Source organism: Diachasma alloeum, unplaced genomic scaffold, assembly GCF_001412515.2.
Source record: "Diachasma alloeum isolate Michigan unplaced genomic scaffold, Dall2.0 Dall_scaffold_00343, whole genome shotgun sequence".
Lineage (NCBI taxonomy): Eukaryota > Metazoa > Arthropoda > Insecta > Hymenoptera > Braconidae > Diachasma > Diachasma alloeum.
In genome coordinates this window covers 197407-214730 of record NW_021680482.1, presented here as the reverse complement: position 1 = coordinate 214730, position 17324 = coordinate 197407, and the positions used below count along the sequence as shown (strand labels likewise).

General features: G+C 37.1%; 1 protein-coding gene across 1 annotated transcript in view; it reads left to right on the top strand.

The window, feature by feature from the left end:
- The first annotated feature begins 4944 nt into the window (after positions 1–4944).
- Positions 4945–17324, top strand: part of LOC107040790 (neuroplastin) — a 24172-nt gene continuing 11792 nt past the window's right edge. The window contains exons 1-3 of the mRNA XM_015261032.1: positions 4945–5393; positions 5567–5697; positions 6968–7222. Coding sequence (XP_015116518.1) covers positions 5610–5697; positions 6968–7222 — 343 coding nt within the window. The 5' untranslated portion in view covers positions 4945–5393; positions 5567–5609. The remainder of the gene's footprint in view (positions 5394–5566; positions 5698–6967; positions 7223–17324) is intronic.

Sequence of the window (17324 nt, the reverse complement as noted above, 5' to 3'; positions counted from 1 at the left end):
TCATCAAAACAGACGGTGGAATACTACGATTTATGCTCATAGTTATGATATTTGCTCCTCACATTTTTGAAATATCAACATTGCGACGAATTCTGCAGGTTCATTTGACACCAGTCAAATGAATAACTTCCTAAAGTATTTCGCCCTGTACTTCCTGCTGGACTTCACTGAGAACAATGACCTGTGGCATCTGCTCTCGTCTAACAATCGCACATCACAAGACAATCCAGAATTTCTACTTGATCAACAATCTCACTCATTACAATGAGGGAAAAATCACTTGGAAATTTTCGAACTGTTCATTATATTTCGTAAACTTGTTAATATCTACTAGTCAAGGATATCCAAGAATCTTTTACAGTTTGGTGCAGACCACACTATAGATTCAACTATAGATTCATTTTCAATCATCAAATTTGTCAATTAAATTGCGTGCGAAAAATTTGAAAAAACCTCGTAAACATTCAGCGTCATTTAAATTACATTTTGCACCGAATTTTCATCTTTTTAAACATTCGTTATTTATACATAGATAATTGAAATTGTTCAAATATTCGGGAATCTTATTTAGTTACGAATGAAATCGATTTCTGTTGAAAATTCACAATATGAATAAATTTGAAAATTGATTGTTTATAAATTATTCATGTAAAATGCTCGTAATTTTCAAAGATTGAAATTTTTTAAATTATTTCATCAATCTCACAAAAAATAAACTTTTCAATTTTTTTTCCAGATTTTTAAAATGTTTTCTAACGGTTCAATAGTGAGATTCAAATTGAGACCTGCAGAGTTTAAATGATAAAATCATTGGAAAATGTCCGGAAATTTAGGATCAAAGGGGGTTTAAATAAAAGCTCTGATATTCTATTGTAAAAGTAGAAAAACATTTCCCTGGAGAAAAAATAATCTAAGTACTTGGGTATCCTTAGCCATTTTTGAATAATTACTCATCAAAACAAACGTTTCAACACGCCGTTTCATGACCACAATCATCATAATTACGGCTTACACCTTCAAAACCCCAACATTCGATCGAATTTTCACTGATTCCATGATTTAATTGGTCGCCACTCGCATAAATAACACGTTAAAATATTTTTCCCTGTAGTTCTTGTGTGATTTCTCTGAGAACAATGGCCTGTGGCATCTACTCTCCTCACACTCGCACATCACACACACCTCAGTCGCTGACCTTCCCCTTGATAAACAGCCGAATCTCACTCGTCACAATGAACGAAAAATCACTTAGGAATTCTCAAAAATGTACATTTTAACTCACAAACTCATTAATAACTCCTACTCCTCTATTTTTTGATAATTATTCATCACAACAAACGGGTCAACACGACATTTTATGCCCACAATCTTCACATTTACCTCTCACACCTTCAAAACCTGGCCATTCGACCGAATTTTCAATGTTTGTATGACTTAATTGATCACCACTCGCATAAATAACACACTAAAATATTTTTCCCTGTAGTTCTTGTGTGATTTCTCTGAGAACAATGGCCTGTGGCGTCTACTGTCGTCACGCTCGCACATCACAACACACCTCAGTCGCTGACCTTCCCCTTGATAAACAGTCCAATCTCACTCGTCACTCAAAAATGTCCATTGTAACTCACAAACTCGTTAATAACTCCTACTCCTCCATTTTTTGATAATTATTCATCAAAACAAACGGATCAACGCGACATTTTATGCCCACGGTCTTCATATTTACCCCTCACACCCTCAAAACCTCGACATTCGATCGAATTTTCAGTGTTTACATGACTGAATTGATCACCAGTCGCACAACTAATACGTTAAAACATTTCACCCGATAGTTCCTGTGTAATTTCACTGAAAACAACAACCTGCGGCGTCGTCTCTTCTCTAACCTACGCGAGACGTTATGTTGACTCTCTCAAGCAACAACACCGGCACTCGCCACTCAGCGCCCCACACTCACGGCTACCCCCACCCCGCTTCTGTTTTGTTTCTCACTCGTCGCCTGCCTCAACTCCACTCATTTACGAATAAAACATTTTTTCCATCCTGTTGTGATAGTCAACAGGCACATTACGACTCTCCAGTCATTCCCGCCATCTGCTCCAATAACTGTGGATTCGCCTATTATATCGACACTCACCATCCGCAACAATAACACTTCGAACTCATAATAGCGGAATATTTTCCGGCAGGAGGCGATAAGGGTTTCGTTAAATGTAGGGGGCGCATTCGTAGACTGTAGGCGGTGCATGTATTGTCTAGGTGAGGAATAATTGTTTTTTGCATCCAAAAAACAATTTTTCGTGAGAAGGCCCGGTAAACCGCGATTCTAACCTCGCTTCGTTCGGTTAGATCGCGGTTTGCGAGCCTTCTCNCATTCATCACACGGTCCAAAAGTATTTTCTGACGAATGTGATTATAGGCCTCGCCTTCGGCTCGGCCTACAAAGCCACATTCGTCAGAAAATACTTTGTGGACCTTGTGATGAAAAGTTCTATTTTCCTCCCCAAATGACGGGAGGAAAGTGGCTTATTTCACTCCTCGGATTTCTGCTGTTTTTGACGATCCTCGGAATTACATAACCCACGTTCTTCCCTGCGAAATAGTATATTTCGTAACGAGTGCAAAAAAGTGTTTTTTGGCGAGTGGGAGGTTTATATCACGAGCCGAGGCGCCAACAGTGTGATGAAAAATAGTATGTGCAACTGGGAAGTAAAACAAGACATTCAAACCAGTCTGGATTACTGCCCGAGGCGAAGCCGAGCGGGTTGGACTGTGCTGTTTTCCTCCCTCGGTGCACAATCTACTATTTTGACACTGTTACTACGTTCACGTCGTACCAAGAAGTGCCTTTTCGATTACTCATAAAGGAAAAGTTTTCATTGGTACAATACTTGTTCCAAGAAAGAAACATCTCAATAAAATAGTATATTTTGTAACGAGTGCAAAAAAGTGTTTTTTGGCGAGTGGGAGGTTTATATACGAGCTAAAAAACATTTTTTCACGAGTTACGAACAATATTTTTCATCACAATGTGGCGGAAATTGGACTTTTAGGCACGCGGAGCGTGCCGAAAAGTTCACTTTTCGTCACAGCGTGATGAAAATATTTTTTTCTATCGGTGCACAGAACATTTTTTGGTGAAATAGAAAAATTGATCGGCAGATAATCGGCGATACTTGACAGACGATTTACTTAACCAGGCTTGGTGCAGCCGAGCCTCACTGAACTCTGGATCAAAATTAATCGGTAGATTATTATCATTTATTCCTATGCTTGGCTGAGAATTTTTTTAACCGGGCTTGATGCAACCAGGCACCAAGCCCTATGTTTAAATAATAAGTTATAAAGAGTTCGACGAGCATCGCATAAAGATGTAATCATTCACCGAATGTCTTGTCTTCTCCTTATTCTTGTTTCTCAAATTCAATTTTATGAGAAAACTCAAAAAAATCGCCATTATAGGGGGCAAGTCGCGGATTTTATGGCGTAATATACAAGAAGGGGTCCATATTTGGAACGACTTGCGACTGTGACGAGAGCGGTTGGGGTGGGGGAGGGGGTCTAAAAAGTCCAAAGAGCACGAGACGTAATATTTGAATGACCCCTTAGTCAATCGTGGACTAGATTTTTATTTGCGTTTTTTATTCACATCAAGTGGTCTCCCAGACATCCATAAATGTTTCCTCCATTCAAATAAAAATTTTAGTAGATATAAATGAAATCATTCCTCAGATGGTGAAGAGAACGAATTTACTGACCGGTATTAATCATTTATTTGGATCAATAAATATTTTTGAATGAATAATTTATTTCATACCATTAAAACGTTTAAATTGGAACATATTCTTTTATGCATTCATTTATGGCTGGGATGAAAAATTATACAGAGTATATGCGATAAGAGAAGCGGAAAAAATCAAATGAGTAAGAGATATAATTTTTTTAATACCAGTAAAAGCAGAAATTTCATAACAAAGTCGGTAAAACGTGAAGCGCATCACAAAAACAATATTTGAATCAAGACAGTATTTATTTAATTCCGTCGCTCTGAGGGAACAGTGTTTCCATAAACAACAGTAATTTTAATAAAAGTTGTTGTCGACTGTCGTTCATCTCCCTCTTTTCAGGGACTGCAAGGCCGATAAAAAAGTAATTTAATTACAGAACAGAATTGTGGTACATTTCCGATCGTCAAAGCTGAGAAATGCAGGCAGTCTTAAGGATAACCAAGTACTTTTTCTCTAGTGAAATGCTTTTCTACTTTTGTAGTGCACGGAGAGAAATATTGAATAAAAATTACGTATCTTTTCCGTAATTCCGGAGCGAAATGTGGTTGTAGGAAATTTTACGGATAACTGTCACGTAATTTTTACCTAAGGTCACGGAATGTTTCAAGAGCGTTTTGTAATTTTTACCTGAATCTCCTGTGAAAAGGAGACGTGTGAAACGTTTTTCCAATTTTCCTCACGGAATTTAATTGACAAATTTGATAATTCACACTGTAAAAGATACTTGGATATTCTGAACAATTGTCATGAGTTTATCGATTCCGAGCCAAAACAAAAATTAATAGAAATAAATAAAAACAAACAAAAAATATCAGAAATTAATAGAAAAATATCAATTAAAAAGTTTTTTATAATTTTTTTGTTTAAACGCTTGAACAAAGAAAAATTAATAATTAAAAAAATAACAGCTCCACTGACTCCAGTTCCGCAAAACAATTAATTTCCACAAAAACAACAGTAATTACCAATCATCCATTTATTCATCAATGTCAATGGACAAATCTCCCAAGACAATCGTCAAAAAAAATCGGCTCATAATTTCGAATACTCCCGCGTGTGCGCAGTGACAATCCCTCCAGAAGACGAGCGCCCCCCAGCCTGGTGACTTTTGCGGGAAACGTTCCAGTTCCCCCATTCCCCCAGTTCACTCGAGAAAGCCAAGAGAATCCCCTCGGCGCAGTTAAAGCTGAAACACCGCGGTTCTCGTCGCCCCTCTGACAACTCCACCGACTGCAACAAAGACTCCTCAAAACCCCGAGTGCAAGTGTGACGCGAGCATCCCAAGCCCCGCCATTCCGTCCCCCAGCAGTTATTCCGCGAGTGAAACGCCTGCGTTCAGTGATGTGTGTGTTCAGTCTCGCGACTTGAACCTCCCATATACCAAATAAGAATCCCCTTGTCAAGTGGGACAGATTTTTCACGAGATTATACTCATCTCTGACGTAAACTCTGATTATTTAATCACCCAATAACAGTGTAGTTGATAACGAGTGATAAAAAAAACGTTTGTCAAGTGGGATAACGACAGTTCGGGCATTTTGAAATCAATCGAGGAATTCCAACGACGTGAGACGAGGAGACACCAGTGCTGCCCCTACCCAGGTTCAGACATTATATTTGTGGTTATCGAGTTTCTTGAGTTACCTCTCATTTGTCACCCTCTGACTTGTAAAATCCCCAATTTCTCCAACGAATCATTCAATTTCCTGCCTCTCATTGGATTCAATTGAACCAGTTCGTGTCGTTGATCGTTCGACGGCATTTTTTAATTTCAGTGAACGACATTGTAACAACACTACAAACGGAGAATTCGTACGTATGACGACAAGAATGAAGAGGCAGGCTGATTCTGTTCTGCTACTAGGTTTTCTATATTTAGCAAGCACCCTCGCCACGGTCCAGGCTGGTGAGTCCATGTTTTCCTTCAAACGCTACTCCAATTTAATTAACATTTATTTATTTCTCAGATTAATCAGAGAGTCTGACCCCAATTCTCTAATCACCTGCTTTTATTTGACACAAACACTGCTATTTATTTTTTTGCGTGACAACTCACGTCTGAGTCTGAATTCACCTGATCTTTGCGTTATTTTTTTTATTGTTTTATGGGTTTTTCATCTTCATTGAAATGTTGGAAAAACGTGTGGTCATTTGGGGGAGGTTGTAGGGAATTTTCTGACGTTATACTCGGGGTGCGCACGACTGGGGGCAATCAATTGGTTTTTTTTTTCAAGTGCACATGACATCATATCGTTTGGTTTTCCTTGAATTTTCGTTTCCACTCTCAGTGAAACTCGTGCATTTAATTTCGAGATATCAAGAAACAAACAAACTCATGTACCAGCTAGTTGATGTCACGATCTTTATGAATTAGAATGAGTAATTAAATGAAAACACTTGGCAGACGGGAATTTAGTTGATCTAATTGTGTACAAGTGCTGTGGAATTTTTTAAAATTTCAAATCTAATCAGTTGCCTCTCCCGTTGGCCTTCGTTTTTCCTTGCGATCTAAAACCAGCTGGGAGCACGTGCTTCTGGCGCGCGCATACAGCACACATTCAACCCCGCGCCGACACGCTAAACTCGATGATATGCATTTAGAAAACAACAAAGTGAAATTTTACTTAACGATTAATGAGTCGATTTCATCGGATCGTTACTAATGCATTCATTAAATTTTTTTATTCATCTCTCATGATGAGGAAAGGGTGACTCATGTACGGTCATTTGCTGGAGTTCACGTCATTCTTTTCTCGTCTATTGACGCGACTTGTCGTCCTCAAGAAATCTGCGTCATCAGTTAACTGCGGGATAAACAAATTTATTTAATGAGTTTGCGTTTACAAATCAGATTTTTTCGGTGAGTTTCTTATTTGTAGGCTTATCGTATCACCAGAATCGTTAAGGCAATTTATTTTCAACCGTTAAAAATTCTCCTTTGTTACGAACACATTTCGTTATCTAGAATCTCCAGTTTTTACGGTACAACAATACGTGAAATTGAAAATGTCTCCAACTCTTGAACTCTATCCAACTAAATTATCTTTTAAAATTTATTATTTCAAAGACGTTACGAAGGATTTATTTCGCCGATTTAATTCCCCTTCTCTCTATTTATCCTAACAACAGTAACAAGTGAGAGATAATGAGATTGTAAAAATTCTTGTTGAAAAAAGTTCATCACAAGGGACTAGATGAGCCCATCCTCGAGGGACAACCATGGAGAATAACATGTCACGATCCGCCTGGAAATAGGGTTGAATGGAGGAAAAATGACCAAGAAATACCGCAACTCAAGACTGGTGAGATTGCTGTTGATCCACTTAAGAATGGAACATCAGCAATATACAGTAACTCAGCTAAGGAAGAGCACATGGGGACATACCAGTGTGCTCAGGGTGGCAACGCCGTCACCTTGCAGATTAAAAGCGGTTCGTAATAGGCAAAACAATGATTATTTATTGTTTAACGTTGGTTGTGGATGCCAGACAACATATTGTTTAGCCGCAAGCTAGCCTCCTCCATCTAAGATTTTCTCCTGAATTTATTCGTTTATCAAATCGCCTCTCTGCATCGTCTCACTTTTTGCTCATGTCTCATTTTTCTTTCCTTCATTGTTTTTTTTTACCTTCGCCCATGTAATTATTTTAAAACGCTTGCAGTTACTTTTATAATCATCTTTTCGTTGCAATGTAAAAGAAAATAGCCAAAAAGCGTACATAACCAAGTTTCACATCGCATAAAACTTGTTATAGTTTATGTGTTTTATCCAAAAGTTTCGTTTCTTTTCGCCTCTGGCAGCTTCTTTATACTTTACATTTGAGAGTAACGTGTTATATGTATGTATCCGTTGTACCTACTGTCGCTCTATTCGCAACTCGATGCCTCGATATTGTCTCGCTCTTCTGCTCTAGTTTTCTCGATACTTTAATGTTATATAGATCTACATCCTCTTGCTGCATCTGCTCTCTTATTACGCAAACTCATGCCCGCATCTCGCTCGAAGTGGTAAAAAAAATAATAATACGGTGGATGGTACTGCAAATACTTTGGGGCGAACACGAAATAACTTTGAACAGTGCTCGATGTACTCTGCTACTTTTTTTACGCGGTGGAGATATTCTATTATCGGTCACGCGGGAGATAAGATTATTGGGTCGGTTATAATCGCTGGAAGCTATTTATTCAATTGACAAAATTGGAAATTGTAGACTGGTGAAAATTTTAATTTCATTTAAGGGGAAATTCGCCGGGAAATTTTTCATTTATCGTGTCTGTTGTTGTGTCCAAATGCGTCAGCTGACAGCAAAGTGTGATGACTCTTTGTGACACCCTTCAGAATTGAATATTTAATCTCAAAGGAAATGTCTCAAAAGATGAATACTCGGACGTTGAAAATTGAAATCTAATTGATCGAAGATTCATTAATGTTTGCAAATCGTTCTTTTTGTAGCCTATCCTTGCGGTCAATAACACGAACAAAAAATTGACCCTTGTATGCACTCTTTTGATTTTCAAACTCTATCCCCAGGTTTTTAACCAGGTACCGACCAATCGCGTACTAGTGCGTAATTTTTTCTTTAATCCATTGAATGTGATCAAGATTTATAGAAAATGCATTTTTTAATTAATTTAAAGACCGGGAACCCTCTGCAATGAGACTCTATGGGGTGGATTCCGCGAAACTCCCATTAACATTCAGTAATAATGACTCGATATATTTAAGAGAGATATGATATTTGAAATTTCTGCAAGAAAAAATGTCAGAATACATGAATAAATATTCAAGGACATCGGACATCGAGAGATCGATTTCGATTTATTTTTACCAGTACCCGCGCATTTTGGAACTATTGTGCCATCTATAGTTGACTCAAAATTTATATTTTTACCATCTTTGGATATTACGGACTCGAGAATGAAAAAAAAATAGATACTAGTACGCGATTGGTCGGTCTGTCGATTTTCGAGTACTATTATATTTTGAGTGTCAAGAAGATTATTCGTGCCATCGCAAACGCCGAAAGCTATTAATTAAATTGACAATATTGGAAATTGTACAGTTTTGAAAATTTTTTGACATTCAAATTTCCAATGTTGGAAACTTGAATTTATTATAATTAAGATCAAATCATTCCTGACATTTTTTATTCATCTTGCCCATGGTTGTGTCCGTAATGACTCTTTGTGGAATACTCTTCAGAATTGAATATTTAATCCCAAACCAAATCATTGAATTGATTGAAATTTAATTAATGAAAAATCTTTTGATAAAACTATAACTATATCATTTGCAAATCGCGCATTTGCAATAGCACTTGTGACCCTTAAATGCACCCTTTTGATTCTCAAACTCTACCCGTGTGATCTTTACATTTCGCACCGATGTCTTTGAAAAAAATTTAAAATCATGAGTGTGTTCTGAAGAAAATTAATTAAAATTAAAACCGTCTTTCAATGCATATTAACGTATGTTTCTAACATAATAGTGTCCATTAACAATTAACTATCTAACCATCTACAAGAGTCTCGTTGACTCTCCTCGAAAAAATCCAGAAAGATAAATTTTCAAGTGTAGAAAAATTTATATTCAATACGCATCCCTAACGATGTGTTAAAAAAAGATCCAGAAGAAAGGAAAAATCTCACATGCGAGACTCTCCATTTGGATACGCCCCCAGGAGGAGAAATATACTCGGCTCGGTCATATTTTACTCGCAAAATGCAAGGATTAGAAAGATTTATAGCAGATCGAGGAGCATCCTCCCGACTCTGGAGCTCTCTCGTACCTTCTACTTTGGTACAACTGAGCTCTTTTCTCCCTCCTCCTCTCAGCTGTCCTCCATCCTTTCTTTATACACGTGTACGTTAGTCAGGAAGAAAGATAGGTAGTGCCTTGTGAGCGAACTACCGTGACTATTATCTCGTTATCTGGTTTGATATGGTTTCTACCCAAGAAAATTGTCGACATCTTCCCACTCCCAGGAGGATGTATGACACGATGAAATTGTCCGGAATATGTATATAAAGGGACTTCACCTCAATCTTCATTCCTAGTACCTCTTTTTTCCCCCGTAAAACACACATTATCACTCATGATGAGCCTCCCACCACATATTCTCATGTTTCCAGGATTAATCCAATTAGTTATACAACATATGCCACATAAAATCTATCTCCAACAGTGCATTCTCACAGTCCAATTAGTGAATCATACTGTAGCAGTTATTCGTGGTTATTTCCACACTACTCTATTTCAATTCCAAATATTATCAGACTGTTGAATAAACTCGGTAAAAGTAATCCCACCGGCTATATGATCAGCAGAGACCGTTGCATTCTTCAAGAGCCCTCTTCAAAATTACGAAGAAACTTATAATTACAAACTTCATTCGTTTCATTCAAACCATTATACCGTTAAGCAAGTGGAATAAAAATTAAACGAGTAAACTCGAACCAGATCAAAGTTTTCCGTCTTGTAGCCATGGAGTCCAGTTGAATGAAGTGAAAAAAAAGAACATCTTAAGAAATACAAAAAAAAGTTGACAGAAAAAATGGCGACGGTACGAGGAACTGCCATGGAGGGAGCATAAAAGAATAAGAATACACGCAGAAAGCTGAAAATGTTGTGCAGAGGAAAATGGGTCTTTCGCTCTGGCAAAACTGTTTATCCCCGTCGTTCGTTGTGTCGGGAAGCTTTGAAGAAATGAAGGAGGACCCTATGAAAGGGTGGGTGGGGTGGACAAAGAGGATGACAGGGGGTGAGTGGAGATATACTGTAAATTACCGTGGTAAAATTAAATTCTGCGAGGCAAAGTCAGCTTACGGTCTAAACGGTGGGCTTGTGGCGCCGTCGTGTCGCAATAACCAGCGACAAGATACAGTTCTCCACCCTTACGAAAATCCCACTCCATTACAAAAACCATATATAGCGGGGGATTCGGGATGAAAGCCCCCCAAAATGTTGGGCGCGGGTGGAGGGGGAGGAGAAAACAAAAAATACACTGGGACATCGTGTGGCATAAATGAATTTGTGATATTCCATGTTTTGCATCCACTTTCCAATTTGATACAGATTGCGCACAGTCTGCAATTACATCCATGTAATTTCCTTCGTGACCCAGTCAGCTGCCATTATTCGATTAACCAGTATCACGTGAGGCCGAGCGAATGTCCACGAGTTTATACGGTGGTTGAGGGTTTCCTTGTATTTCGCTGGTTGTTTTGATGGCTCATATCCTTTTTATCATTGAGGATAGTGCACATGCGATGGGAGGATGTAGAATTATCGATGTTTTTATCGGTTTTAATTAGTCATTTTTATGGGGGAAGTGGCGAAAGTCAATGTTTGCATTGTTAGATGTTTTTGTACAGTGAGAGAATAGTATGTTACAATGCAAGTGGTAAAAGTCGACGCTCGGCGTGTAATCCCACTCGCCGGGAAGTACATTTTGCTTCTGAATGGAAGCTGTGTCATTGTTCAAATTTAAGTTTTGGGTTTTTTGTGTTATACCGACCCAGTATGATCCACAAAGTCCGAAAATGCCATTTTTAGACCTCGTGTGTGCACGTATGTAACAAAGTTTTTCTCCAATTGTTCGCTAATGAACGGATTGGTGAGCCCTACCGATCACTATTAATTAAGCTTTAATTCATCGATTATTTTTTTAATTTTCGATTTATTTCAAAACTCGGTTGTCCCACGATAACTAAAAAAATTTTTTGAATTGATTGAACGATGGCTTAAAAAATCGTAAATAAAATTTTTCTATCAACATTTTGACGCAAGGGCTGAGGGGAGCGATAGATAGAACTCAGTAGTGAAGCGGTAAACCGGGTTAAGTCGATTTTGACTTTTGGCCATTTTTTGACAAATATCTCGGAATCTAAGAGAGATAGCAAAATTTTGCTCATGACGTTTTTACTAACCCTCAGTTGGTTCTACAAAAAAGGTCATGACAAAAATTGTTCTATCTCTTTTAGATTCCCAGATATTCGTCAAAAATTGGCCAATAGTCAAAATCGACTCAACCCGGTTTACCGCTTCGCTACTGAACTGTAAAAAAGACGATCGCAGTATAGAAAAAAGAGATAATAAAAATAATGATGATGATAACATTAAACTAATTTGAAAGTCTGACGAAATTAGTCAAACAGAAATTTTATTGAATTTAATAATATGAAATAAACAAGGAATTGTACATGAGAGAAGGAAATGACGTGCAAAAAAAACGTTCGGATGCATATTGATAATTTATTTGCAAAAATAACTATATTAAATGCAATACAAGAGCAGTTTTCCACTTGTTTACGTACGTATCGTACATTGAATGTCACTCCTGAGAAAAACGCGGTTCTTTGTGCGCGAAGCGTGCAAAAAGTGTCCTTTTTTCACTTCTATCATAAAAAAAAACATTCTTAAGCAAGTTTAGTTTGAGGCAAGAAAATAAAAAATAGAAGATTCCCAAGAATAAAAATCTCGCGTTGTCTGTTCAAAGAGAGCGCGTGAGATTTTTTTTCCGGACACTTCTTCCGGATAACGACTCTCGGAAATAATTAAGACGATGGTCAAGATAGCTTCGAGGCGCCATTATTGACTAGATAAGAAACGAGAATTCCGGAGATATTCTTTATTGAGAATTAGCATCAATTTAAATTTTCCGAATTAATTGAAAATTCGTCAGGTTATTTACACAGAGGGAGTCCGCAGGAAAATTCCACCGAAGCATTAATAAAACATCTCCACGCCCTAGGAATTGCTTTAGGGCTGGAAAATCCCTGCATTCCTCCTCTCTTCATTCATGAATTTCTCTTTCAAATTCTCTGGTTAATAAGTACTTGCGTCAGAACCTTTCAAGTGCATCTGGTAAAGGTACCCATATAATCTCGACGCTTGTACATTCAACTTAGTTCATCTAGATCATTTCAAACACTTGTTCCTCTCCTCTAATACGACCAATATCACGTGCACGCGACTGCGAACATGTTAATGACGTCTGTGGTGATAACTTCGGGGCAACATTAGTAACTTCATAAGGAACGAAAGTGCCTGACGTTTGATAACAAAAATTAATCACTTCAACTTCAGAGTTGACTTTAAAATTCATGCGATTTATTTAAGTCAGAGGAGAGCAGGGAAACTTCATCCGAGCATTAATAAAACAACTCCACGCCCTTAGGACTAGTATATAACTAAAAAATCCCTATATTTCACCTCTCTTTATTCAGGAATTTCCCTTCTAATGTTCTCTCATTAATAATTACCGGCGCTAGAAAATGTCAAGTACATCTGGTTGAAGGAACTCCGCAAATCCGACACCTGCGCATTCAAGTCGGTTCATTTAGACGATTTCAAATATTTTTTCACCTCTATTTGAAAATAGGAGGCGGAAAAAATAACCAGTCATTTTCAGGTATTTTGTCGCACAACGATAAAAATATCATCATTGCGATGATATTTCTGGGCGTCAGATACCGGTGACGAGAGCTTTGAGTTGCTATCAGTAACAAGATAAGAAATAAGAATTTCTTAAATGCTTTCGACTGAGAATTGGGATCAATTCAAAATTTTAGAATGAAATGAAAAATTATTAGGGTTATGCACCTGAGGAATGGGGGGAGGGGAGTGTAGTTTCTTGAAAATTTTCCATTGAAATTTCAGTAAGCTTAGAAATTTCTGAGAAGTGACAGTTTCACTGAAATTTGAAGGAATTTTGTCACAGACAATTCATAATTTCATGGAAAAATTCGCGGGAATTGTAAATTTCAGTTTAATTATTCTAGGGAGATTGATAAAACATTAAGAAAATTCAGCGAAATCTCTTTTGAATTCCAGATTGCTCGCAATTTTCAGAGTTCCTCCAAAAAATCGTAAAATTCCTAAAATTTTAAAAGAATTCCCGGGAAATAAAAAAAAATTTGACATGTAATCATTCATTTTCTCCTGAAAATTCATGTAGATTGTAGAATTTCCATCTTCCCGCCGCTAAAAAAATTGGAATTTAGAACGAATTATCTCTTGAATGAAAATCAAGGTCTTTGTTAGGAAAATCCATCTAAATTTTTTTTACCATGTACGTACGGACTCTTTACTCAAGTATTGATAAAAAGACTCAGCGCCCTATATGGAGAAAAAAGTTGCGGAAAAGTACCACGAAAATTACGTAAAATTACGTTATTTGACTTAATTGTGATGGAACGCTACAGATTCGCAGAAATCACTGTTCGTCGCGTGAATTTTTACGGAGTGTCACGTAAAAATTACGTTTCGTGTCATAAAATGTCCAGAACTCAAGCGGGAAAATTTATTTTTCGCCTCAGATTGTTTCCGAGTTTTTACGTAAAAAATCCCAAAAGAATATTTCGCATCCCTTTGACGTTTTGTCACGTATGTTTTTTTTTAGTTTTTCCTCCGTGCAAATTTTAATGTGAAGCTAGAAAAGTCGGACATTCCACTTCTCTTCATTCACGAATTTCCTTTTTAAAATTCTCAATTTAATAAGTACCGGTGTTAGAGAGTGTCAAGTACATCTGATTAAGCTAGCCTAAAATAAATCCCACCCGAGCGTTTACAACTCGATTCATTGAGACGATAGTAAAGACTTGTTCACCTTGGCCACATCTAGCAAATATCGCCTGGTTGCGGTGGCATTTGTTATGATGATGCAGTCCTTCGAGTGGTGATTAAGTGAGTTTCTAGGTGCTGCTAATGACTAGATAAGAAATGAAAATTCTTGAAATATTTTCCATTGAGAAATAGATTGGGAACTAGTGGAATATTTGAAAATGAATTGAAAGTTCTTTATCAGGTTCATTCAAGCGGGAGAAGGGAGCGGGGGATATTGAACTTCACTCAACTATTGATGAAAAAATCCTACGCCCTGGAAACTAGTACAGAACTGAAAAATCCCTGCATTCCACGTCTCTCCATTCATGGATTTCTCTTCTAAAATCCTCTAATTAATTAATACTTGTGCTAGAAAGAGTCAAGACCACCTGGTTAAGCTGACCCCATAAATCCTACCCCTTTACATTCAACTCGCTTCATTTAGATGATTTTAAAGTCTTATTCAGCTCAAGTTAAATGAGAATTTCCAAAGTATTTGCATTTGAAAATTGGAATCAATTTAATGTTTCAGAATTAATTAAAAATCATTCGTAGCATTTACATGTTATCAAACAACTCCACGCCCTAAACACAATTACAGGGCAGAAAAATTCCTACATTCCTCTCTTCTTCATCCATGAATTTCCCTTTCAAAATTTTCTAATTAATAACCTGTGCTAGAAAGTGTCAAGTACATCTGGTTAAGCTGACCCCATAAATCCCACCCCTGCCCATTCAACTCGTTTTATTTAACTGATTTTAAAGACTTGTTCACCTCAAGTTAAATGAGAATTTCTAAAATATTTGGAATTGCAAATTGGAATCAATTTAATGTTTCAGAATGAGTTCCGTTAATTGTATTTACATGTTATCAAATAACTCCATGCCCTAAAAACTATTCTAGAGTAGAAAAATCCCTACAATCCTCTCTTCTTCATTCATGAATTTCCCCTTCAAAATTTTCTAAATTAATAACCTGTACTAGAAAGTGTCAAGTACATCTGGCTAAGCTGACCCCATAAATCCCACCCCCGCCCATTCAACTCGCTTTCGAAATGAAAATCCATTAGTAGTATTCACATGTGATTTTAAAGACTTGTTCACCTCAAGGTAAATGAGAATATCTAAAGTATTTGCAATTGAAAATTAGAATCATGTGAAGTTTCAAAGTGAAACGAAAATCCATTAGTAGTATTTACATGTGATCAAGCAACTCTACGCCCTAAAACCCCTCTCCTTTCCGTTCATGAATTTCCCTTTCAAAATTTTCTAATTAATAACCTGTGTTAGAAAGTGTCAAGTGCATCTAGTTAAACTTACCCCACAAATTCCACCCCTGTACATTCAACTCGGCTCATTTATACGATTTTAAATACTCGTTCACTTCCTCAAATATAACGAATATCACCTACACGCGACTGTGAACGTGTCCCGGCACTGTCGGATGGCCCGCCGGATGCTAAAATAGCCCCATTGGAGCGTGACCAGAAAATCCAAATCCTTGGAGAATTTGGAGGATTTCACTGACATCTGACTACCGGGTTGGAATGGCTCAGGGGCAAACCGATGGTCCATCGAGAGGTCTTTCAGGAAAGGGATTCAGGATTTCAAATCGATTTTCCACTCTTTATTTCGGGCCTCTACGTGCTGTTTGTTATTTCATTTTAAATGTTCCACATCCCTGATTCTTTCCGCTCGTTGGAAGACCCTCGTAGACTGGCTTTTTAGTCGTATTACCATGGGCAAAAAAATAATATTTTTTTCTGTAAGGTTGCTATACTTTTCTGAGGCAACCGCAAAAGATCCCGGAGCAAAACTTTTTCGTCAGACTTTTTAATCCTCAAATCCTCGAGAGTTCTTTTACGTGGGATATTTATTTATTTATTTATTTTTTCACCGTCTTCGAAGCTCCTTTCCTGTATGCATAGAATATTACACACCGTGCAATATACTCTGAGGTGCAGTTGCTTTTTTTAACCTCCATTTTATATTTATTTTTCATCACAGAAGCACAGAGAAAAGTAAAGACTGGAAAAAAAAATACACAGGGGACGTAAACATATGCATAATCTCAATATATGCTTATCATTTATTCCTCGTTTTTTTTTTATTTTTATTCCTCAAAAGAATATATATAACAGGAATATTTCCAAGTGGCACATTTTTATAGCGAGGAAACAATTTACCATTATTGCGGCGAGTGCATTGAGTTAGGTGAGAGTCCAGATTTACATTCATGTTCCATTACATTATTGGTATTTTGTATTTTACTCTCGATAAAAATGGAATAAACCTGCGTCCGCGGAGTGAGTTTTAGAAGCGAATTGATTTGGAAAAAATTCAAAGTTCATTTTGAATTCATTGCACACTTGAAATTGTTTATTAAATTATAGTTTCACTGAAGTTTCAAGGAGTTGCGTTATTGAAAATTTAAAACACAGAAAAATTAATGGAAATTTAATTTTAGTACCTATTATTCCATGAAAATGAATAATAATTAGGAAAATTCAGCTAAACATGTTCTTGAGGTTTCGATAAATGAAATATTCAACATAGTGTAGTACTGAATACTTATGTTTTCGTTGAAAATTGAAGTAAGCTGAAGAGTTCTCGTCCTACTGCTGTTCAAAAATTTGGAATTTCATTGAACTTTCAGTGAAATCTGACATTTCACGTGTGTGTTTCACGCAGTTGTATTTTTATACACCTGTGTGTTTCACGCAGTTGCATTTTGATACGCCTGTGTGTTTCACGCAGTTGTATTTTTATACATCAGGATTGCGTTTTTCCACTTCCTAGGCCTTATACAAGATGAATTGAATTAATTTTTTTTTGCATTTTCGTTTTTCGCGATTATCTCGGAAACTATGAGAGATAGAGCCTTAAAACCTATTCCATTCGATTCCTGAGGAAATTTGGATCCCCTG